The following is a 24,960-nucleotide window of genomic DNA, read 5'->3' as shown; positions in this document are numbered from 1 at the left end:
GCATTCCCAACCCTGTAACTCACTGGCTCTTCTCATCACCTACTAACCTGCTGTGGGAGCGGTGGTAGTTCAGTGGTAGAATTCTCACCTTCCATGAGGAAGACCTGGCTCAAGTCCCCGCAAGTACACCTCAAGTCCCGCCACCATCCGTCAGTGGTGCCTTGAGCGCGGCTGTGATGCTGAGCAAGTTTCAGCGGAACTTTCAGGCTAAGAGTAGGAAGAAAGGCCTGGTGATCTGTTTCTGAAAATCAGCCAGTGAAAACCATATGGGTCACAATGGTCCAACCTGCAACCAATCATGGGGATGGCCCAGGACTAGGCAGCATTTTATTCCGTTGTGCATGGGTCGCCATGAGTCAGGGGCCAATTTGACGGGAGCTAACAGCAACCCATTGTACAATGTACTTATATCTTCTGTTCACGGTTTGTCTTGCCCCCACTGGACGGGAAGGTCTTCTACAGCTGGAACGCATGCCTGTGTGATCCACCGATGTGTCCCAGCACCTAGAGCAGTACCTGGCACGTGACAGGGACTCAACAAGGACTTATGGAGAGAGCAAACGTGGATTTCACACATCTCTAATACCCCTTCACTTTTACATTCACGGTTCCGTTTTTAAAGCACCAATTCTAGTAACCAGGCACGGCTGTCGTTTCTCTAATGTGCTTTTGCTAATGATAATAATAATAAAATGGTAATGACACCGACTTATTATTTTTTCTGGGATACCTTTTAATGTAAACGCTACACAGAGACTGCAAAACGTCTTCAAAATTAGTTCTTAGATGAAGCGTCAAGTCGTCGCATTAGAATGCTCATGAAACACTTGCCCTAAAGAAATGATCTTGTTTTCCTGACTTCAGCATGTGTCTGAAATGTACTCTCTTTCAGGGACAAGCTTAAGGATCGTTTTCAAGAGATCAGCAAAGCACTCACCGACCTAGACAAATCTAAAACTGGCCGCGTGCCCCTGAGCAAGCTGCAGAAGGCGCTGGGAGAATGCGGACGCTCTCTTAAAGAGGCAGAGCTGACCGAGCTTCTAAACAGGTTCCTTTAACTGCGTTCAGTGTTTCTCGGGAGTCCCTGGGTGGTGCAAATGTTAAGCGCTCAGCTTCTAACCAAAAGGTTGGCAGTTCAAACCCACCCAGAGATGCCTCAGCAGTAAGGCCTGGTGATCTGTTCCCAAAAGGTCACAGCCTCGAAACCCCTGTGGAACAGTTCTGCTCTGCACACACAGGGTCGCCATGAGTCGCAGTCGACCCAATGGTAACAACAAATACGTTTCCCTCGCAGTACGAAAAAAAAATGTGTTGGGAAGTTGCTTTTGTTTCTTACCGTGTGGCCTCTCGAACAGTCTCGTGACGTTGAAATAGCCTCCACGTGTTCCCTTTTGCCGGGCTACATGGTGGTGGGTTTGAGCCAAAAGCAAAAAGAGAAAAGCAACTTGACAGATGCCCAGCTTTCCCTGCTCCGTCTAAGCAGCAGCAGCAGCAGTGTGTATGTGTGTGCATGTGTGTGTGCGTGTGTGCGTGTGCGTGCGTGTGCGTGCGTGTGTGTGTGTTTGCATGTGTGCCTTTTAACTGTACTTTAGATGAAGCTTTACAGAACAAACTAGTTTCTCATCAAACAGTGCACACATTGTTGTATGACATTGGTTAACAACCCCACGACATGTCAACACTCTCCCTTCTCAACCCTGGCTTCCCTATTACCAGCTTTCCTGTCCCCTCCAGCCTTCCAGTCCCTGCCCCAGGGCCGGTGCACCCCCTTTAGTCTTGCTTTTTCCCATGGGCCTGTTCAATCTTTGGCTGAAGGGTGAACCTCAGGAGTGACCCGATCACTGAGCTGAAAGGCTGTCCGGGGGCCCTACTCTCAGGGTTTCTCCAGTCTCTGTCTGGCCAGCAAGTCTAGTCTTTCTTTTTGAGTTAGAATTTTATTCTACCTTTTTCCCCAGCTCTGTCTGGGACCCTCTATCGTGATCTCTGTCACAGCAGTCGGTGGTGGTAGCAGCAGCATTTTTTGAATCTAGTTTCTCTTTGATTCGTGCTATTCGTGCAGTTTGTCAGGAGCCTGACGTTTTCTATGAGACTAGAAACCGCAGCCCCTGCCCTGTTAATGCCCTCACTCCCCTGTCCCTGCACTCAACAGCTTCCAACTCTTGTAACTGGTGTCTGTTGGTATTGAACTCCCCATTTCTAAGTGACAAGCTTACACTGCTACTTCTTAGTTTTTCACTTGGAGGCAGTGTCTATGACTTCCTGCTAAGAAGACAGTTTTAACTCTTTGTCACTCATCACATAGCACCCACACCCGCCCCTTGGCCTCCACCACCCATGGAAACAGATGCAAACTTGTCTCCATGTGCTCCCGGGATCACTGCATCTTCTGTATGTGTGTGTTCAAATATACACAAAACATACGCCACTTCAACAATTTCTACACGTACAATTAGATGTTCTAAATGACATTGGTTATATTCTTCAAGGTGTATCACCTTTCTCGACAACCTTTACTAAACTACTTCATCACCATTAACACAAACTCACCGCCCCCTAAGCTTCCCATCTGCCCTTTTGAGTTGCTGTTGTCGATTTGATCACATATAGCTATAGATCATTCTCTAGAAGAGTATAACGCTTAATGCAGACGTGCTTTTCTAATTAGGCTAAGCTATTGTTTGGTTCAAAGATGACTTCAGGGGATGGTTTTGGTTCAAGATTTAAAGATTTCCTCAGAGTGATAATTTCGGGCAGTCATCCTGCCTCAGTGGCTCCAGAAAGTCTGGATTCTGTGGGAATTTGAAATTCTGTTCCTCATTTTCCCCGTCTTGATCAGGATTCTTCTACAGAATCCTTGATCTAAATGTTCAGTAGTGGTAGCCGGGCACCATCCAGTTCTTCGGGTCTTGTGGGATCACTGCATCTTTATTTCGATTTGATCAATATTCAGAGTTTACATTATTATGACTAACCAACTACTTTTCCTTTCCTATGCAGCATTTGGAGCCCTGGTGGTGTGGTGGTTATGGGCTATGGATGCTAATCAAAAGGTCTCTACTACCTTTTTTATTAGATGCTTTCCTCAAAAACATGCGTACATTAAGAATGGGGTGCTGAGAAGCGCAGCAGGGATAGGGCCGGTTTGTTGACTCTGTCCGAGATGTTCAGTCACTTGGCAGGCAGTTTCCCTTTCAAACTTTTCTTGTGGGCTGGTCAGATTTCCAGAGGATACAGTTGCCGTATAAAATACATGATGCCCCCTTAAATTTGAATTTCAGATAAACAATGCATATTTTTAGTGTAAGTATGTGCCAGATGTTGCATGGGACATACTTACATACAAAAAAAACTGTTGTTGTTGTTAGGTGCTGTCAAGTCGATTCTGACTCATAGCAACCCTTTGTACAACAGAAGAAAACAGCGTTGTTTATCTCAAGCTTGAATTTCACTGGGTGCCTCTGTAGATTTTTTTGCTAAATATGGCAGCCCTACCAGAGAAGACTGTTCTGGTTTTCTCTTGCCAGCACTCTGGGAGCTGACTGGGAGAAGAAGGCTGGAAGTTTCAACAGTCCATGTGGTAGGACAGACTGAATAATGGCCCCCAAAGATATCCAGGTCCTAATCTCTGAAACTTGTGAATGGTATCTTCTATAGAAAAAGGGTCTTTGCAGATGTTTTTCAGTGAAGGGTATTGTTGTTGCTATTAGGTGCCATCAAGTCAGTTCCAACTCGTAGCAAACTTGTGTACAACAGAACAAAACGTTGCCCGGTCCTGCGCCATCCTCATAGTCGTTGCTATGTTTGACCCCATTGTTGCAGCCACAGTGCCAGTCCATCTCATTGAGATCCTCCCTCTTTTTCACTGACCCTCTTCTTTACCAAGCATAATGTCCTTCTCCAGTGATTGGTTCCTCCTGATGACATGTTCAAAGTAAGCGAGACCCAGTCTCGCCACCCTCGCTTGTAAGGGCATTCTGGAAGTACTTCCTCCGAGACAGATTTATTGGGATGGGGATCATCCTGGACTAGCTGCGTGAGCCATAAATGTAATCGCAGGGATCCTTATAAAGGGAAGGCAGATGAAGATTTCACGCAAAAGAGGAGAAGGCACCCTGCTCACAGAGGTAGATGTGAGAGTGATGCAGCCACAAGCCCGGTGACACCTACAGCTACCAGAAACTAGAAGAGGCAAAGAACAAAATCTCCCTAGAGCCTCTGGAGGGAGCATGGCCTACTTACATCTCAACTGTGGCTCAGTGAACCTGATTTCAGACTCTTGGTATCCAACACTGTAAGGGAATAAATGGGTGTTGTTCAAAGCCACCATGTTTGTGGTATTTACAACAGCCATAGGAAATTATTAGAGTCAGTATGTGAACTTACACTTAATCCCCCTCTTGTCATTAAGAAAAAAAAAAAAGAAACCCTACCTTGAGCCAGGACAGATGCCTCCAGTTCAGAAACACTCTTTTACCCTCACCGGAGAACATACCTCCAGGCATTCTCTTGGGGTGGAGTTTGGGGATCGGTGTAGGGTCTAATTGCTTCCCACACATATTTTTAACCAGCCCTTCTGTTTTAACCCCACCCTCATCCCTACTTCCGGTAGCTGGTGCCACCACTGCCAGTGCCTTTGAGGGCGTGTGCAGGGTGTGTCAGGTTACTTTTCTACATTCCCTCTGATGGATTCAGGAAGTGATTTCTTGAATCTGATGCAACCGTTATCATTCACCCATCAAATTTCCAGCAGCTCTTGTCTCCTTTGACTTCCTTAGTTCCTTGTGGTCTATGCCCATGGTCCTCAAACCCCTGCGAGCATCGGAATCACTGGCATTGCTGGGCTCCACCCCCAGAGTTTCTAACTCAGTGGGCCCAGGGTGGGGCCTGAGAGTGTGCATTTCTAACAAGGTTCAAGGTGAAGCTGATGCTGATACTGCTGGACTAAAGCACCCTACCTTGAGAACCACTGTTTTATACCTTTTGAAAACTTTCTTTAAAAAAACTTCATTTTCTGAAAAAGAAGGAAACCCAAGAAGCAGAGAAGAACTGGACTTCAGGACTAATTGTCTCCATAAACCACTGCCTCCTCCACCGTGAGACCAGAAGAACTAGATGGTGCCCGGCTACCACTACTGAACGTTCTGATCAGGGACACAGTAGATGGCTCCTGATAGAAAGTGGAAAAAATGTGGAACAGAACTTCAAATTCTTAAAGAATCCAGACTTACTGGACCTATTGAGGCTGGAGGAGTCCCTGACTTTGGCCCTGAGTTACTCTTCAATCCCTGAATTGTAACTATCCCCTGAAGTCACCTTTAAACTAAGTAACAGTTTAGCTCAAAAACTAAAGATTGTCACCCCCTGAGTATTGCATTCTTTAAAAAAAAAAAAAATTATATAAGACCAGATGGTCAACAGCAATCTCAAAGCGTAGATGAGGAGGTTGGAGGGCAGAGAGTTTAAGTCAATGGGAGTGGAAACAACTAGAACAGAAATGAGAATGTTGACAGGATGTGAAGAATGCAACCAGTGTCACTGACCATTATGTCTAGAAACTGTGGAATGGGAGCTGGATTTCGCTGTATACATTCTCACCAAAAATATTATTTTTTTTTTTTAAAACTTCCCTTTCTGTCTTTTTAGAAGGGATTTGAGTGGGAACAGAGCAAGACATGTTTTCAAACCACTTTATTGAACTGGAAGTCTTGCCCTCATGGACTTTTGAGCTGAAGTAACTTCAAGTTCATTGCTTGCTCCTCTAAGCCCTGTTATACACAGTTTCCACCTTGAAGTACAATTTAGCTGTGCTGGTTAGATATTCATGGAGCCCTGGTGGCTCAGTGATTAAGAGCTATGACTGCTAACTAAGAAAGTTGGCAGTTTGAATCTACCAGCTGCTCCTTGGAAACTCTATGGGGCAGCCCTGCTCTGTCCTATAGGGTCACTATGGGTCAGAATTGACTCCACTGTGATGGGTTTGGTTAAATATTCTGGGACTGAGTACATAAAGCTTTGTCCCTCACTCTGTGAGGTGAGGATATTAACACCCTCTCCTTTTCTTTCTTTTTTCCAGTATTTTAGTGGTTGCCCTAAAGTTTGCAATACAGTCAGCTGTCACTTAACATCCACAATACATTCTGTGAAATAGGATGTTATGTGATTCGGATGTTGGTGAACACCATATTACATACAGGCAGTCCCCAGGTTATGAACATCTGACTTACATACAACCCATAGTTACAAACCAACCCCTATAAAGCCTATTATATTAAACCTTATGGGAGCCCACTTCCTGTTGTTCTCCTTGCCAGGTGTTGGAGGTTGGAGGGACAGGCAGCGGCAGCAGCCATGGCTGAGAGGGTGTGGAGTGAGAGGAAGCAAGTGAGAAGGGAGTGGAGTGCGCCCAACCCCACCTGCTATTCCATGGCCTGAGGAGCAGGAGCAGCCTGGGCCCTGCAGTCCCCGCTGCCACTGCCCACCTGCCCACTGGACAAAGCCCAAGAGCCCACACCCAGAGCCATGTCCTCTGCCTCACCTGCCTGTATACCACGTGTGGCCCAGTGCTGCAGGAGCCTGGGTTTGATGTCTTTAAAACCATTAGGGGAAAATGATAAACAAAAGGAGAGCTGCTTTCCCTTTTAAAAAAAAAACCTTACAGGACCACAGATGTATATGTGGTCGGACGTTGCCTGAATGGACGTTAGGTGGCACGTGACTGTGTGTGTTTACATCTAGTCTGCGTCTACTTTCAGGTACAATATAAGCGTATTCCCAGTTCCTCCCTTCTGTCCCTTTCATTTCACTTATCCATATGCTATAATTGCCCCAATACATTATTGCTGTTGTTATCTTGAGCAAATAATAATCTACTAGATATTAGATCAATTAGGAATAAGAAAAATAAAATATTTTATTTCACCTTCATTTATTCCTCCTCTGATGCCCTTCATTTCTTTATGTAGATCTGAGTTTCTGAACTATATCATTTCCCTCCTCTCTGAAGACCTTTTAACATTTTTCACAGGGCATGTCTGATGGTGATGAATTCCTCCAGTTTTTGTTTGTCTGAGAAAGTCTTTATTTCTCCTTCACTTTTGAAGGATAATTTCACTGGGTATAGAATCCTAGGTTGGTAGTTTTTATTCTTTTAACACTTTAAATAATTTAGTCTACTCTTTTCTTACATGGTTTCTAATGAGAAGTCTGATGCAATTCTTATCCTTGGTCTTCTGTAGGTGTTTTCTTCCTTTGCTTCTTTCAAGATTTTTTCTTCGTCTTTGTTTTTTCTGAAGTTTGAATATGATATGCCAGGTGTGAGTTTTTTGATATTTATCCTGCTTGGTGTTCTCTGAGGTTCTTTGAATGCTGCTCCCATGGGCTTTGTGGATCCAAATAAAAATGAGTTCTTTATATATTGTGGATATTAAACCTTTATCAGACATATGATTTTCAGTTATTTTCTCCCATTCTGTGGGTTGTCTTTTCATTCTCTTTATAGTGTCCTTTGATGTATAAAAGTTTTCAATTTTGATGAAATCCAATTTATGTATTTTTTGTTGCCTGTGCTTTTGGTGTCATAGTTAGGAATCCATTGTCAAATCTAAGGTCATGAAACTTTCCCCTCTGTTTTCTTCTAAGAGTTTTTTAGTTCTAGGTCTTTGGTCCATTTTGAGTTAATTTTTGTGTGTAGTGTCAACAATGTAAGGTAAGGACCCAGTCTCATTCTTCTGTACGTGGATATCTACTTGCCCCAGCACCGTTTGTTGAAGAGAATGTCCTTTCCCCATTGAATATTCTTCGCACCCTTGTCAAATTCCATTGACCACCAAACACTTGTACACCAATGTTCATTGCAGCACTATTCACTACAATATTCACAGTAGCCAAAAAGTGAAAACAAGTGTCCGTCCATAGAGAGGTAGATAAAGAAAATGTGGTATGTTCACACAATGGACTATTACTCTGCCATAAAGAGAAATGAAGTCTTGATACATGCTTCAACATGCATGAATCTTGAAAGCATTATGCTGAGTAAAATATGTCAGTCACAAAAGGACAAATATTGTATGATCCCACTTATATATGAGATAATCTAGAATAGACAAGTGTATAGAGACCAAAGCTTATCAGTGATTATAAAGGTGATCGGGAGAGAGGGGGTAAAGAAGGCTCAGTGCTGAGGGGACACTGAGCTTCTCTTAAGGGTGATGGTACAACTTGGGAATGGATAAGAGTCCTGGTTGGACAGCACGGGGAGCATAATTATGTCACTGAACTGCACATGTGAAGATGTTGCAAAGTCAAATATTTTGTTACATTTACCACACACAAAAAAATCAGTTGACCATACACATGCACACAGGATGCGTTTCCATTTATTAGTTCTTTAATTTCTTTCAGCAATGTTTTGTCGTTTTTAGTGTACAAGTCTTTCACCTTGTTGGTTAAATTTATCCCTATTTTGTTATTTTTGGCGTTTTTGTAAATGGAATTGTTTTTCTTAATTTCCTTTTGGAATTGCTCTCTATAGAAATACAGCAGATTTTCATGTGCTGATTTTGTATCCTACAACTTTGCTAAATTTGGTTTTTAGCTCTAATAGCTTTTCCGTGGATTCATTTGGTTTCCTATATATAAGATCTTGACATCTGCAAACAGACAGTTTTACTTCTCCTTTTCAGTTTGGGTCTTTTACTTCTTTTTCTTGTCCAGTTGCTCTGGCTAGAACTTCCAATACCGTGTTGAGTAGAAGCGGCCCCAAAGTGGTCATCCTTGACTTGCTCTTGATCTTACGGGAAAAGTTTTCAGTCTTTCACCATTGAGTGTGTTGGCTGTGGATTTTTCCTATATGGCCTTTATCATGTTGAGGAAGTTCCCCTCTATTCTAGTTTATTGAGTGTTTTTGTCATGAAGGGGTGTTGGATTTTGTCAAATACTCTTTCTGCATCAATTAAGATGTTCATGTGGGTTATTTTCCTTTATTCTATTAATACATTGTACTACATTGATTGGCTTTTGTATGTTGAATCACTCTTGTATTCTGGGGATAAATCACATTTGATCATGGTGTATGCTGATGAATTAAGTCTGCTAGTATTTTGTCAAGATTTTTGCATCTGTATTCATAATGCATGTTGGCCTATAGTTTATTTCTTTGTTATACAGTGTCTCTGTCAGACTTTGAAATCAGGATAATGCTGGCCTCATAGCATGAGTAAGGAAGTGTTCTGTCCTTTTCTATTTTTTGGAAAAGCTTGAGACTTGATGTTAATTCTTCTTTAAATGTTGTTGTTGTTAGGTGCCGTTTAGTCGGTTCCGACTCATAGCAACCCTGTGTACAACAGAATGAAACAGTGCCCCGTCCTGTGCCATGCCCACAATTGTTCTTATGCTTGAACCCATGGTTGCAGCCATGTGTCAATACATCTCGTTGAAGGTCTCCCTCTTTTTCATTGACCCTGTACTTTACCAAGCATTATGTCCTTCTCCAGGGACTGATCTCTCCTGACAACATGTCCAAAGTATGTAAGATGTAGTCTTGCTATCCTTGCATCCTTGCATTCTGGTTGTACTCTTCCAAGACAGTTTTGTCCGTTCTTTTTGGCAGTCCCTGGTATATTCAGTATTCTTCCTGAACACCGCTGTTCAGGGGCATCAGTTCTTCTTGGGTCTTCCTTATTCATTGTCCAGCTTTCGCATGCATGTGATGCGATAGAAAATACTATGGCTTGGGTCAGGCGCACCTTAATTTTCAAGGTGACATCTTTGCTTTTCAATACTTTAAAAAGGTCTTTTGCAGAAGATTTGCCCAATGTAGTGTGTCTTTTGATCTCTTGACTGCTGCTTCTGTGGGTATTGATTGTGGATCCAAGTAAAATGAAATTCTTGACAACTTCGATCTTTTCTCTGTTGAACGTGATGTTGCTTATTGGTCCAGTTGTGCGGATTTTGGTTTTCTTTACGTTGAGGTGCAATCCGTACTTAAGGCTGTGTCTTTGATCTTCATTAATAAATGCTTCAAGTCCTTTTCACTTTCAGCAAGAAAGGTTGTGTCATCTGCATAAAGCAGGTTGTTAATAAGTCTTCCTCTAATCTTGATGCCCTGTTCTTCTTCGTATAGTCCAGCTTCTCACATTATTTGTTCAGCATACAGATTGAGTAGGTATGCTGAAAGGATACAACCCTGATGCACACCTTTCCTGACTTTAAACCACCCAGTATCCCCTTGTTTGTCCACACAACTGCCTTTTGATCTATGTGCAGTTGCCTCATGAGCACAATTAAGTGTTCTGGAATTCCCGTTCTTCACAGTGTTATCCATAATTTGTTATGATCCACACAGTCAAATGCCTTTGCATAGTCAGTAAAACACAGGTAAACATCTCTCTGGTATTCTTGGCTTTCAGCCAAGATCCATCTGACATCAGCAATGATATCCCCGGTTCCACGTCCTATTCCGAATCCAGCCTGAATTTCTTGCAGTTCCCTGTTGATATACTGCTGCAGCCACTTTTGAATGATCTTCAGCAAAATTTTACTTACGTGTGCTATTAGTGATATTGTTCAATAATTTCTGCATTCAGTTGATCAACTTTCTTGGGAATAGGCATAAATATGAATTTCTTCTAGTTGGTTGGCCTGGTAGTTGTCTTCCATATTTCTTGGCGTAGACAAGTGAGCACTTCCAGCACTGCATCCATTTGTCGAAACATCTCAATTGGTATTCTGTCAATTCCTGGAGCCTTGTTTTTCACCAGTGCCTTCAGAGCAGCTTGGACTTCTTCCTTCAGTACCGTCAGTTCCTGATCACATGCCACCTCTTGAAATGGTTGAACATGGACGAATTCTTTTTGGTATAATGACTTTGTGTATTCCTTCCATCTTCTTTTGATGCTTCCTGCGTTGTTCAATATTTTCCCCATAGAATTCTTCACTATTGCAACTCAAGGTTTTAATTTTTTCTTCAGTTCTTTCAGCTTGAGAAATGCTAAGCGTGTTCTTCCCTTTTGGTTTTCTATCTTCAGGTCTTTGCACATGTCATTATAATATTTTACTTTGTCTTCTCGAGCCTTCCTTTCAAATCTTCTGTTCAGTTCTTTTATTTCATCATTTTTTCCTTTTGCTTTAGCTACTTGATGTTCAAAAGCAAGTTGCAGAGTCTCTTGTGACATCCGTTTTGGTCTTTTCTTTCTTTCCTGTCTTTTCAGTGACCTCTTGCTTTCTTCATGTATGTTGTCCTTGATGTCATTCCATAACTCGTCTGGTCTTTGGTCATTTGTATTTAATGAATCAAATCTATTCTTGAGATGCTCTCTAAATTCAGGTGGAATATTTGAGTAGGTAGATCATACTTTGTCTCTCATGGACTTGTTCTAATTTTCTTCAGTTTCAGCTTGAACTTGCATACGAGCAATTGATGGTCTGTTCCACAGGCAGCCCTTGGCCTTGTTCTGACTGATGGTATTGAGCTTTCCCATTGTCTCCTTCCACAGATGTAGTCAATTTGATTCCTGTGTATTCTATCTGGTGAGGTCCATGTGTATAGTCACCGTTTATGTTGGTGAAAAAATGTATTTGCAATGAAGACGTCGTTGGTCTTGCAAAATTTTATCATTTAATCTCCGGCATTGTTTCTATCACCAAGGCCATATTTTCCAACTACTGATCCTTCTTCTTTGTTTCCAGCTTTTGCATTCCAATCACCGGTAATTATCAGTGTATCCTGATTGCATGTTTGATCAATTTCAGGCTGCAGAAGTTGGTAAAAATCTTCAATTTCTTCATCTTTGGCCTTAGTGGTTGGTGGGTAAATTTGAATAATAGTCGTATTAACTGGGCTTCCTTGTAGGTGTATGGATATTATCCTATCACAGACAGCGTTGTACTTCAGGATAGATCTTGAAATGTTCTTTTTGATGATGAATGCGACACCATTCCACTTCAAGTTGTCATTCTCAGCATAGCAGACCATATGGTTGTCCGATTCAAAATGGCCAATACGAGTCCATTTCAGCTCACTAATGCCTAGGGTATCAATCTTTATGCATTCCATTTCATTATTGACAATTTCCAATTTTCCTAGATTTATACTTGATACATTCCAAGTTCTGATTATTAATGGATGCTTGCAGCTGTTCTCATTTTGAGTCATGCCACATCAGCAAATGAAGGTCCCAAAAGCTTTACTCCATCCACGTCGTTAAGGTCAACTCTGCTTTGAGGAGGCAGCTCTCCCCCAGTCATCTTTTGAGTGCCTTCCAACCTGAGGGGCTCATCTTCCAGCACTGTATCAGACAATGTTCCGCTGCTATTCGTAAGGTTTTCACTGGCTAATGCTTTGCAGGAGTAGTCTGACAGGTTCTTCTTCCTAAACTGTCTTAGTCTGGAAGCTCAGCTGAAATCCGTCTACCATGGGTGACCCTGCTGGTACCTGAATACCGGTAGCATAGCTTCTAGCATCACAGCAGCACACAACCCTCTCCACAGTACAACAAACTGACAGACTTGTGGGGGCTTCTTTAAATGGCTGGTATAATTCACCAAGGAAACCGTCTGGCTCTGGCCTTTTCTTTGTTGGAAGGTTTTTGATCACTGATTTAATCCCCTTGTCATAGGTCCATTCAGATTTTCTATTTCATCTTGAGACATTTTTGGTAGTTTGTATGTTTCTAGGAATTTGTCCATTTCATCTAGGTTATCAAATTTATTGGTGTAAAATTATTCATAGAATCTTCTTATAATACTTTTTATTTCTATAAAATCAGTAGTAATGTTCCCACTTTCATTTCTGATTTTAGTAATTTGTGTCTTCCCTCATTTTCTCTTTGTCAGTCTACCTAAACTTTTATCAATTTTGCTGATCTTCTCCCCAAAAAACAAACTCTTGTTCTTGTTAGGTGCCGTCAAGTTGGTTCCAACTCATAGCAACCCTATGTACAACAGAATGAAACACTGCCTGGTTCTGCGCCATCCTCACAATCGTTGTTATTCCTGAGCCCATTCTTGTAGCCACTGTGTCAATCCATCTCATTGAGGGTCTTCCTCTTTTTCACTGACTCTCTACCAAGCATGATGTCCCCTCTCCAGGGACTGATCCCTCCTGATAACATGTCCAGAGTATGTGAGACATAGTCTCACCATCCTTGCTTCTAAGGAGCATTCTGGCTGTACTTCTCCCAAAACAGGTTTGTTCATTCTTTTGTTTTTCTGCTCTCTATTTTGTTTACGCCCTCTCTAATCTTCGTTATTTCCTTCTTTCTGCTACCTTTGGTTTTAGTTTGCTCTCCTTTTTCCAGTCCCTTAAGGTATACAATTAGGTTACATATTTGAGATCGATCTTCTTTTTTTAAAGCAGGCATTTGCTGCTATAAATTCCCCTCCTAGTACTGCTTTCACTGCATCCCAAAAATTCATTGAGCTTCTTGGGTGTGTTCTTATCCATGTCTTGCACGAAATATGGAAAAATTTTGGCCATTATTCCTTCATATGTTGTTTCTGCCTGCTCTCTCTCTCTCTTCTTCTGGGACTCCCATAATCAGGGACAGATTACCCAGTAAGCAAGATAAGCATGTACTTAGGGCATCAACAAAATAAGGGCACCAGTTGTCCAAAGCAAAGATCCATAGATGCCAGGGAGACAGGACACATTAAATTTTCTTTTATGACATCTTTTCATTTATAATTATGTCATTTACTATGAAACAAGCATAGAAACTGAAGTATGAGCTGTGTAAAGCAAAATTGGTGAAGTCAGTTTTTCATTGCGGGAGAGCAACAGAATTTTACATTGATCGTTGAAACAGCTAAGTTCACTGACTCATTTTCTTTGTTGTAGAATACGTTTAGTATGGTTTTTGTAGAAAACATGGTATATAGTAAAAATCTTGGTACCTTACATCCTCACTAAAAATCTTATAATCCAGTTCATCTCATTCTCCTAAAACGGCATATGCCACTTTTGTATTCAATCACTAATATTACAGTCACAATTAAAAAGAAGTCCCATCATAAATAGCTAAGACACACAAGCATATGTCCACGTATATATATAACTCACATATCGCATTTGGATGTGTGAGTAAGCAGAGGAGGGGACACCACAGATTATCAGTGTTTAGGGCTCCCACACGCCTTCATCTGGCCTTGCCCATAATACATATGTTGGTCTGCTTGATGATGTCCCCAAGGTCTCTTATGCACTGTTCATTTTTCTTCATTCTTTTTTCTTTCTGCTTCTCAAATTAGATAATTTCAATTACATTATTTTCAAACTTACTGATTTTTTTCCTCTACCTACGCAAATGTGCAACTGAACCTGAAATAGATTGAATGGTGTCCCCAAAAAGATATGTTTAACTCCTAAGCCCCAGTACCTATGAACATGACCTTGTTTGAAAATTGGGTCTTGGAAGATGTTATCAGTCAACATGAGATCATTACCAAAGTAGGATGAGTCATAATCTAATATAAATAATGTCGTTATAATTAATTGCTTTTGGAGTTCATGTGAGAGAGACAGGGAGGAACAGTAACCATGTGAAGATGCATCTACAAGCCAAGGAATACCTGGGGCTACCAGGAGCTGAGAGAGACAGGAAGGAATCTTCCCCTGCAGAGAGAATATAGCCTTGCTGACACCTCGAATTCAGACTTATTGCGTCCAGAACTGTGAGACAATAACTGTCTGATCATAAAGCCACCCACTTTGTGGCATTTTGTTACAGCAGCCCTAAGAGACTAATAGAAAACCCCAAGAATTTTTTAATTTCATCTTTTGTACTTTTCAGCCCCAGAATTTCTATTTGGTTTCTTTTTATACTTTGTCTCTTCTGTGGCAATCCCTATTTGTTCATGGATTGTTCTTTTGGATTCCTTTAGTCTTTCACTGGTAGTTCCCTTTAAATCATTGAGCATATTTAAGACAGTAGATTTAATGCTTTTGACTAGGAATTCCAATGCCTGGGCTTCCTCAGGGATGATTTCTGTCAAATTCTTTTTTTTTTCCTGTGAATGGATCATACTTTCCTATTTCTTTGTGTGCTTTGTAAATTTTTTTGTTGAGAACTGGACATTTTGCGTATTATAATGTGGTAACTGGAAATCAGATTTGCTCCCTCCTCAGGGATTGCTGATTGCTTGTCGAGGGCTTTAGCCATCTGTTTGGTAACTTTTCCAAACTATTTTCCAAAGTGCATTTTCCTCGTTGTGTGTGGTCCCTAAATTTTCTGTTCCGTTCTCTCTCTAGTCGGCACTGATCAGACAAAGATTTCCCTAAATGTCTGGCTCCAAAAAGGAAAAAAACTGGTTTTCTATTTCCTTAAATATTCTGATAAATGCCACCAGAGAATCTGCTGCAGCCTGAGAGAGCCAAAACCATGGCAAGCATCTGCTGCCATCCCTCAGGGAACCACCAGATCAATCAAAATGCACAGCCCCAAATTCCCTGAGGAGAAGGCCCTTACTGCTTTTCCTACCACCAGCCAGCCCCTCCAGGAACACAGGCTGCTATCTCCATTGCCACAGCAGGCCTGAGGAACGGATGGATGATGGCAGCTAATTCATGCCTCCCGCTCTCTTACCTGAGACCAGCAGCTTCTCCCTTCATCAGGCACTCCCCTGGTTGTTCTCAGTGTTCGGTCAGGTTCCAGAGTTCTGAAATCGTTTATCTTTGCTGCTTTTTTTTTTTTTTTTAACAGTTCATAGTTGTTTTGGTGGTAGGAACAACCCCTAGAACTTCCTTCTCTGCCATCTTGCATGACATCACTCCATAGGTTGATTCTAAAACTTGACAACCATTAAACAGCATTTCATTGTTATGACTATGTAATTATTATTTGGTGTCCAGGTAATGAATGAAAAGTAGCTTTTCTTCTCAGGGGCACTATCCTTGAGCCACTAGCCTTAATGTCAAATAGATTCTCTTTCGTAGATTTCATCAGTCACCGAAAATCATACCACATTTCAAGTTTGCTTCGTATTTATACTATGCCTTCGTTGGATAGGTTTGTATTTGTTTCCTAGAGTTTTATATCCTTTTCTGTTTTTCTTAAATGATTTGCCTTTATTTTACCTTGTCAAATAAAACAAATCCGTACTTACATAAGGAGAGACGTCCTCTGAAAAGATGATTGCAGTGGGGGAAAGGAATTACTGCATAGAAAACGCTCCAACCATGAGACTCACAAGCATCTCAAAGGTGAAGCAGAAAAGGGTTTTTCTTTTATAGGGAAGAGTAAGCAATGCTAGAAAGAACCAGGACAGGGGAATGGAATGAGTGGGTAGTGGATAGTGTAATCAGACAGTTTGAGCAGGAAATGTCTGCGGGGCCATTAAGGAGGAGTTGCCCTACATTGCAATGCCTGCTGAGGCTGATTTGAGGGACTTGGAGGACTTAGGGAAAGGAAAAAAAAAAAAAAAATTAACCGAAGTTTGGTCAAGTAAACCTAGCAAGTATTTTGTCCAGATTGGTACAGAGAGTTCAACTAATCATTTACGAGATAAAGAATGTGAATTTGCAATGTCTGTGTCTGGTCTTGTGATAGGTAAACCGAGGGGCCATTTATGAATCTTATCTAAGTCATACGGGAAAGGGTGGCTCTTTGCAATAAGCTGTTTCCAGGAACACAGTGGGTGGGGCGATTTCTTTAACCACTGTTGTTTTTCAGGAGCACAAGGCTTATGTAAAGTTCAACATGGTCCAACCCTCATTTCCTCCAGCATTCCATCCCACTTCCTATTCTGTTGAATTTTTTCTTCTGGCTTCCTCTATCCTAGAGCCCAACCGCCATTCTCTTGTTCTAGGTCTGCCACCCCAAGACCATCCTGAGCTATCTCTACTATTCCCCTTATTATTTCTTAGTTTACATTCTTATTTTGCTGGAGTACTTCCCGAAGTAACTCCCTAAGAAAGGGTGGATGGGAAGTAAGTTTTCCGAGTCCTCATTTGTCTGAAAATTTTTTTATTTTCCCTTACACAGACAGCTAGCTTGATTGACTGTAGAGTCTTAGGGAGAAAATCATTTTCCCTCAAAATTTTGAAGACATTCCCCCATTGCATTTGAGCTGCAAGAAGTCCAATGGCTCTCTTTCTCTCTCTCTCTCTCTGTGTGTGTGTGTGTGTGTCTGAGCATATAGAGAAAGGGAGGGCCATTTCCTCCTCAAATGCCCCTTTTTCCTTAAACAAAGTTTCTTCTCACTAAATTTATTTCCAGCCAAGCAAGAATTCATGTGCATTCAATGAATAAATCATGGGAAAATAGCACCAGATAAATAACTAACTAAATGCTTATTAGAGAATCTTGCTAAAAGGTAGTTAGACTTGATACTTTTGTAAGCAACAAAAGGGCTGTGGAATTTTTGTAGTCCACCTTTCAATGGGGCTGATCAACTTTCTTACGGATTGAAACCTTAATAAGGATCCATTGCTCAGTTGCTTGTTTCTTCTCAAAGACCTCTTGATGATGAACATCTCTGTTGTTTGTAATTACATGGAGATTATTCCTTTTCTAGATCCAAAATAGACTTTTCTAAATAATACTGGGGAGATTAGCATATGTATTTGATTTTATTACTAAATTTTAATACCAAGTTGGCAATTTATCCTGCTGCTGAAATAGGGTTGATTATCCTTTTCCTCTATGTCTCTAACATATTAGCCAGCTCGGCGTGGGGGCTGTGGAAGGCTGCTGTGCAGCTGTGGGTCGGAAAAGCACAGTCCTTGGCTCGTTTTCTGTAGAAGCAGATATCTGAGTCACTGGAAACATCTTCATCCGGCTCACCAACTTTTCAAGCTGTTCTTCTTTGGCACTTTCACTCAATCTTGCCGAAAGAAAGTCTAGGTGTTGAAATTACAAAGATATGAACTTTAAATGCAATTGAACTTTATTTTTGAATTATTTTATGTGTTTAATAAATACGCTGTCCGTTCTTGCAAAAGTTTTGGATTTTATCTCACTTTTATATCCTTTTAGAATGTAAAAATATTTTCTTCCATGTCACGGTCCGGGGCGGAAGGAGTTTCTGTTTCTGTGTGGACATATATCCTCACTGGGTTAAATATCCCAATGGGGTTTTTATTTAAGGAATTATTAGATACCTGTATAGCTATATCGTTTGTCATTGTTAGTTGCCGTGGAGTCGGTTCTGACTCACGGCGACCCCATGTGTGCAGAGTGGGACTGCTCCGTAGGGTTTCCAAGGCGGTGACCTTTTGGAACCGATCATCAGTGCTGTCTTCCAAGGCACCCCTGGGTGGGTTCGAACCGCCAAACTTTCCGAAAGTTGTCAAGCATTTAACCCATCGTGCCACCCAGGGACTCCAAATAGGTTTTGTAAAAATATCTTCTGCAACTTGGTTTCCACCATTCTTTAAAAAGAATTTAGTGTGTATTTTACCCAGTTTCACTGATCCTTTTTGCTATCTTTGACATGTTTCCCTCCCTTTCCAATTCTGCTGCCGTTTCTTAAATCCAGACCCTTATTCACTAAGGCTTCGAAGACCACAGAAGCGTTCTGTCCACGCTCCTTGCTTCCGAGCTGCCCAGCCCTTGCCCCCAGTCTCACCTCCAGACCATCTTGGATGCCGCTGCCAGATTTATCTCCCCATTTTGTTGTTGTTGTTGGGAGCTGTCAAGTCGGTTCCAACTCATAGCGACACTATGCATAACAGAACGAAACACTGCCCGGTCCTGCGCCATCCTCACAATCGTTGTTATGCTCGAGCCCGTTATTGCAGCCACTGTGTGCATCCATCTAGTTGGGGATCTTCCACTTTTTCACTGACCCTCTGCTTCACCAAGCATGTTGTCCTCCAGGGACTGATCCCTCCTGACAACATGTCCAAAGTATGTAAGATGCAGTCTCACCATCCTTCCTTCCAAGGAGCATTCCGGTTGTACTTCTTCCAAGACAGATTTGTTCGTTCTTTTGGCAGTCCGTGGTATATTCAATATTCTTTACCAACACCACAACCCAGAGGCATCAGTTCTTCTTCAGTCTTCCTTACTCATTGCCCAGCTTTCACATGCATCTCCTGCTCTGCACATGTCACATTCCTGCTGAAGCACCTTCATTGGCCCCAGTCATAGAACCAGGCAGCCCCTTACCACCCTTGTGATCCCCAAAGCTGTGAGCCCTGTTATCCAGCCTTCAATTTCCAGATCTTCGGGCAGGGCAGACTGTGATCCCTCCAGCCAGCAGTGACCCTGCACGCTCACCTCTCATGCAGGGCAGACTGTGGTCCCCCAGCCAGCAGTGACCCTGCACGCTCACCTCTCATGCAGGGCAGACTGTGGTCCCTCCAGCCAGCAGTGACCCTGCATGCTCACCTCTTATGGCCCTTGCCTTGTTTCCTTATACTGCAGTATTCGTGTGCCCCTCTCTAATTTGATACCTAATTTGTATGTAAACACCTGCAGGGCAAGAAATAGTGGCTTCAGCTCGTTCATATCCCCCACACTGCCCTGTGTTTGGCAACTGTTTGTAGAGTGAATAAGTAATAGAGTTTTTTGTATTGATATTCTTTTCTTTCTTTTGGGACATCGCCTAAGCTGGGGAGTCAGCTGGCAGGATAATTCTGTCAATTACCTTGACTTCTTGAAAGCAGTAGATGGCAGCAGGCCAGCAAGACCTTCGACAATTGAGAAGGAAGAGAGCAAACCCATCAATTTTGCAGCGCTGCGTCCAGAGGAGATGCTGAAGAAGGTCCAGGAGGTCGTCGACTCCTCCCATCAGGCTTTGTGGAAGGTATGGCTGACCGAACGCACTTTTCCTGTAAAAGCTGAGTGGAGATGTTTACATCCTCATTTTCACAATTACCTAAAGGAAAATTAGTGTAAGCACATTGCAGGCCATCTGGAAAACCATGGGTAATAGTGCCTCACATTTCAACACCCTAGCTTGTGCTTACAATTGCACTGGCCCCAGGGGTCACCTGGTAGGGATTATTGCAAGCTGAAAGGCCTACAAGGGACCAGGCATAACGTGAACGATGAACAGGGCCAGGAGGAGGCCAAGGCAGGCCAGAGGGCAGAGGCCTGTCTGAAGGGCAACTTCTTTTCCGCTCTGGCCAATTGTTGCTGAGATGAAACGCAGGCCCTTATTGTTTTTTCATGAGAAGCTATGAAGCCTCCTGATTTTTTAAGTGTCAGCTCATAGTTCAGATTTTTCGAAAACACTGTGCAGGCCAGACATGTCCGTTTGCAGGATGGCTTTGCCCCCTTCTAACCTGAAGTGACGCCACATAACAGTATCAGGATGGGCTGTTTCTCAAACAGAGGTCCTTGGGAACTTCGAGAAGAACCATGGCTCTCACTTTTGAGAAGGGTCCCGTAGGCAGTAAGCAACTGTTGGTGGCCTTAAGCAAGAGAGGAAGACTCTCTGGGCCAGGGTGTGGAAGCGGGCCTGGAGGGCAGCGAGGAGAACAGCTGATGACATTTAAGGATTGACATCGGAGAAGACGGTGAAGAAGTCAGACGTGCACACATTTCTGCAGATCCTTGGAGAGATGTCTCCCCTGCATCTTGTTTCAGAAATGACACCACCACCTCACTTTCATGTAACGTTTTACAGAAGATGGTTGCACTGCAGTGGTTTGCCTGTTGCTGTGATGTTGAAAACTGTGCCACTTAGTATTTCAAATACCGGCAGGGTCACCCATGGTGGACAGGTTTTAGCGGTGCTTCCAGACTAAAACAGACTAGGAAGAAAGGCCTGGCAATCTACCTCCAAAAATTAGCCAACAAAAACTCATGAATAACAACAAAATATTGCTCAGTATGGACAGGTCATCAGGAAAGACCCATCACTAGAGAAGGACATCTCGTTTGGTAAAGTAGGAGGCCGACAAAAATGAGAGAAACCCTCGATGAGACGGAGTGGCCCAACAGCCAAAGCAGTGGACTCCAGCATAGCGATGATCACGAAGATGGCACAGGACTGGGCACTGTTTTGTTCTGTTATACGTGAGGTCACCATGAGTGAGAACCTGCTCAACAGCAGCTAACAACACCAAAAGCCTCTTCGCATTGGAGCCTTCCGTGGGCCGTGGGGCTTGGCCGGCTGGCTTTACGCACAGATGATCACGCCAACCCGGGGAAGTGCAGGACTGTGGACAGAGCCTGCTGGACCTGAGACCCTGGTGGCTGGAGACTGCTGGACCCCAGATCCTTATTGCTGAGACTGCTGGACCCCAGACACTCAGGACTGGAGATAGCAGGACCCCAGACCTTTGTGGCCAGAGACTCCTGGACTCGAGACCCTTGCGATCAGCCACTGCTGGACCCAAGACCCTTATGACCGAGACTGCTGGACTCCAGACCCTTGTGGCCAGAAACTGCTGGACCCGAGACCCCTCTGAAGGCTGTTAAGCATCACGTGGACACTTGGCTAACCGGTCGCTTATATTATTACCCTTCTCCTTAATATTTGCCAACATGTGCTATGTGCCAGGGGTCTGGGGAGCTGCATTTTCAGGCTGACTTAGTCAAGCTTGCTACAACCTCTTGGGCTATTAAGTCCATCTTTTTACAGCAAAGAAGGTGAAGCTCAGTGAACCTAAGGGTTTGTGGTAGGCGAAAGAGCCAAGGTCCAAAGACCAATTCCCACCTGCCAGCCAGGGTTCTCTCCACCTGACACAGTGGCCTTGGGGTACCGCTAGGGGAGGTGGATAAAGACTGGGAGCTGCAGAGCCTTCTAAGGTTAACTTGGTTGTAGATATGTCATCACCCCATGGGCCCTGGGGGTGTGCCTGATTAGCCCTGAATGACAGGTAACCTCAGGGAACTGGCAAGTACACGGAATTCTTACTTAAAATTAAAAAGAGAGCTTAATCTTTGATACAGACTTGATACAGACTTCCAAGTCCAATAAAAATGAATGATTTTGTTTCGACAGATGGAAAAAACTGTGCTTTCTTTTTATAGCACATTTTTTGCACTTTTTCAGTTTGACTACTGTCATGGGCTCAAGCTGTCTGCCCCTCCAGCTCCGGCGTGGGGCAGCGGAGTCTTCCCCAACCCCTCATAATACAAGGCCACACAGGCTCTGGTCGACGGTCCAGAAAGGCCAGCAGCCTCGGTGTACATGCTTGGGGTCGGGGTGGGGGTGTCCGGTGACCTGTGCCTCCAGCCCCTTAGAAAGCCAGGTTCCTCCTCTATGTCTTGTGGGATTGCCCCCTGAGCCAGGAGCTGCCTGCTGCTACAGGTAATTGATGTTTTAAGGAGCCACAATTTAATGGTCCAGAGGCCTTTCTTGGAGACTCCCTTCTCCTCTATAAAAGGTGGTCACCAGAGGGGGTCTGGGGCTTACATCACATAATGGGCTCCTGCGGCCAGTCGTGGGGCCAGAGCCTCTTCACCCTTCTCTCCCACTGTATTCAAGTAGGAGAGGTTACTGTGAATTTTCTCTGCAACACGAAAGCTCTTATCCTGTGTACAGAGCTTCTGTGTCCTTGTCCTTCAGTGGAGTCCCTGGGTGGTAAGCAGTTAACCAAAAGGCTGGCAGTTCGAGTCCACCCAGACACTTCTCAGAAGAAAGGCCTGGCAATCTACTTCTACTCTGACACACAAGGGGTCGCCATGAGTCGGAATCGACTCCACAGTGACTGGAACTGGAGACTCCTTCAAGAACGGTGCATTTATTTAGTAATTCGGAATTTGCAAAGGACTTTCATGCAGCTTATCTCAATTATATTTAGTAAGAAAAGGTACTTAAAAAGGAAAATCGCTTTTAAATATTCCCTTGGCATTGGCCTCTGCGTTCATCTTTCTTCTTCTTCTTTTTAGACCTTTTCTGAATTGGACAAGGAGGACACTGGGTTTGTGAAGGCCACAGAATTTGGACAAGTTCTGAAGGATTTCTGTTACAAACTGTCAGATAACCAGTATCACTATTTTTTGAGAAAATTAAGACTTCATCTAACCCCCTATATAAATTGGAAATATTTTCTCCAGAATTTCAACTGTTTCCTCGAGGAGGTAAGGATGTCTCCAACACATAAGCCTCTCTTTTTGAAAAAGGAACCCCCCCAAAAATTTTTTTTTTGGAAAAATGGATAAATTGGCAGTCACCGCCTATAATGAGCTCCTTCTAAATGGAAAGTTAGTGTACATTCCACATAGGGTATTAGAAGGTAAATATGTATCCTTTATTGGAAAGTTGTAAATTTATTTTGTTTTCATTGCAAAGAAGTTTGGGGGCTTGTTTTTGTCTGGCTGCTTTAACGTGCTAAAGAATCCTAGATCCTAGAAGATGATCTTACATCCAGAAAAGTGCAGCCCATGATGTGACAGACCCTGAGCCAGGTATCAGGTACAAGGAGTCCAAAGCAGAGGGTAGAGGCAAAAGTGGAGAGAGTACACTCTGGCAGCAGAGGCATGTTCAGCAGGAGGAAGGGCCCTGGAGGAAGTCAGGGAGGACTTCCTGGAGGAGGCTGGATGTCTCGTTCCTCCCTAAGACAGTCTGTCTGGCTGCACAGGTTGTTTATTCTTAGGTTGTTCCTCGATCTCGTAATGCACATGGACCAACATCATTATCAACAGTGACAGTCTAGGTCCAGCCGCCTCTGCTTCTCTGACCACCACTCCGTGCAGGGCACTGAGCTGAGCGAGAGGACGCACCAGGGCCACGCTCACTGCCTTCGTGGAGGGGAGACGAAGATAAACTCGTGGAAAATTCAAAAATAAGGCAACAGCTAAATCACCACAGACTTGCACGAGTCTGGATTTAACCCCCCACCATGGGTGGACGCAGGCCCTGTTGCAAGCGTTTCTGTGTGACGCTATAAGGAACCTCCTAAGTTCGCGCTTCCTGCGGGCAGTGTTTCCTTCTGTCATACACAGGGTCGCTGTGAATCGGAGCCGGCCCCATGGCACCTAACAAGTTCGCATAGCTTTGTTGATTTACATAGCATAAAGTCTTAGACGTGGAATTACTAGGGCGAACGGCAGGAACGTTTTCAAGGTTCTGAGGCTGGTCGGGAGGAGAAGAAGAGCGCACGCTCCGTAGTCCTTTCTGTGTGCCAAGCCCTGGCCTTAGACCTTCGTCTCTGTGAACTCAGGAGCCCCTGGGCGGCACAAACAGTTAAGCACTCGGCTACTAGTCGAAAGGTTGGCAGTTCGAACCCACCCAGAGGTGCCTCAGAAGACAGGTCTGACAATCTGCTTTCGAAAGGTCCCAGCCTTGAAAACCCTGTTCGGGGCTGTTCAGGTCTGGGGTCTGGGGTGGCCAGGAGTCAGAAACGACGCAAGAGCAACTGACGACAGCAGACCTAGGAGCTCGGCTGGCCCTGTGGTTCGGTCGGTGCCCTCGTAGATGAGCACACAGAGGCGCAGAGACGTTAGGTAACCTGCCCACAGCCACTCAGCTGCTGAGTGGCAGGTAGGTTTGCAAACCCAGGAGGTCTGGCTCCCGATTCAGGCTCCTGGACCCCATGCTGTGTGGCCTCCTCTGGGGTTATGACTTTTTTCATCTTGCCATTTAACCCATTGCCATTTAATTGATTCCAACTTATAGCGACCCTACGGGACAGAGTAAAACTGCTTCATAGGGTTTCCAAGGCTGTAATCTCTACCGGAGCAGACTGCCACATCTTTCTCCCGTGGAGCAGCTGGTGGGTTCAAACTGCCAGCCTTTCAGTTAGCAGTCCAGCGCTTAACCACTGCGCCACCGGGGCTCCTTCTCCTGCCATTTAGATGGACGTTTGTAAACAATATAGACTCTTATGTTGCATATTTTACAACTTGATATAAATGGTGCTATATTGAATGTTGTCCTTACCCTACATTATGTATTTAAGATTTATCCGTGTTAATACTGGCTTTAGTTCACTCACATAAGCTGCTATAAAAAGAGTCTGTTAAATGAACATATTCTATTGAACACCACCATTTGGTTATCCACCTCCTGCTGGTGAACGTTTAGGTTGTTCGCAGTTTTCTCCATCACAAACCAATCGGGAGGGGA

The 24,960-nt window shown here is 43.5% G+C and overlaps 1 protein-coding gene across 5 annotated transcripts in view; it reads left to right on the top strand.

Annotated features, from left to right (window-relative positions):
• Nucleotides 1-24,960, top strand: part of EFCAB6 (EF-hand calcium binding domain 6) — a 381,524-nt gene that overhangs the window by 273,116 nt on the left and 83,448 nt on the right. For all 5 annotated transcript variants that reach the window (XM_049884609.1, XM_049884607.1, XM_049884608.1 and 2 more), the window contains 3 exons: nt 893-1,048; nt 19,548-19,743; nt 22,782-22,973. In XM_049884609.1, coding sequence (XP_049740566.1) covers nt 893-1,048; nt 19,548-19,743; nt 22,782-22,973 — 544 coding nt within the window. The remainder of the gene's footprint in view (nt 1-892; nt 1,049-19,547; nt 19,744-22,781; nt 22,974-24,960) is intronic.

This window comes from Elephas maximus, chromosome 4 (genome assembly GCF_024166365.1).
Source record: "Elephas maximus indicus isolate mEleMax1 chromosome 4, mEleMax1 primary haplotype, whole genome shotgun sequence".
In the NCBI taxonomy this organism is placed as follows: Eukaryota; Metazoa; Chordata; class Mammalia; order Proboscidea; family Elephantidae; genus Elephas; species Elephas maximus.
Note: the sequence above shows the minus strand (reverse complement) of the source record. Positions and strands in the feature narration are given on the sequence as shown.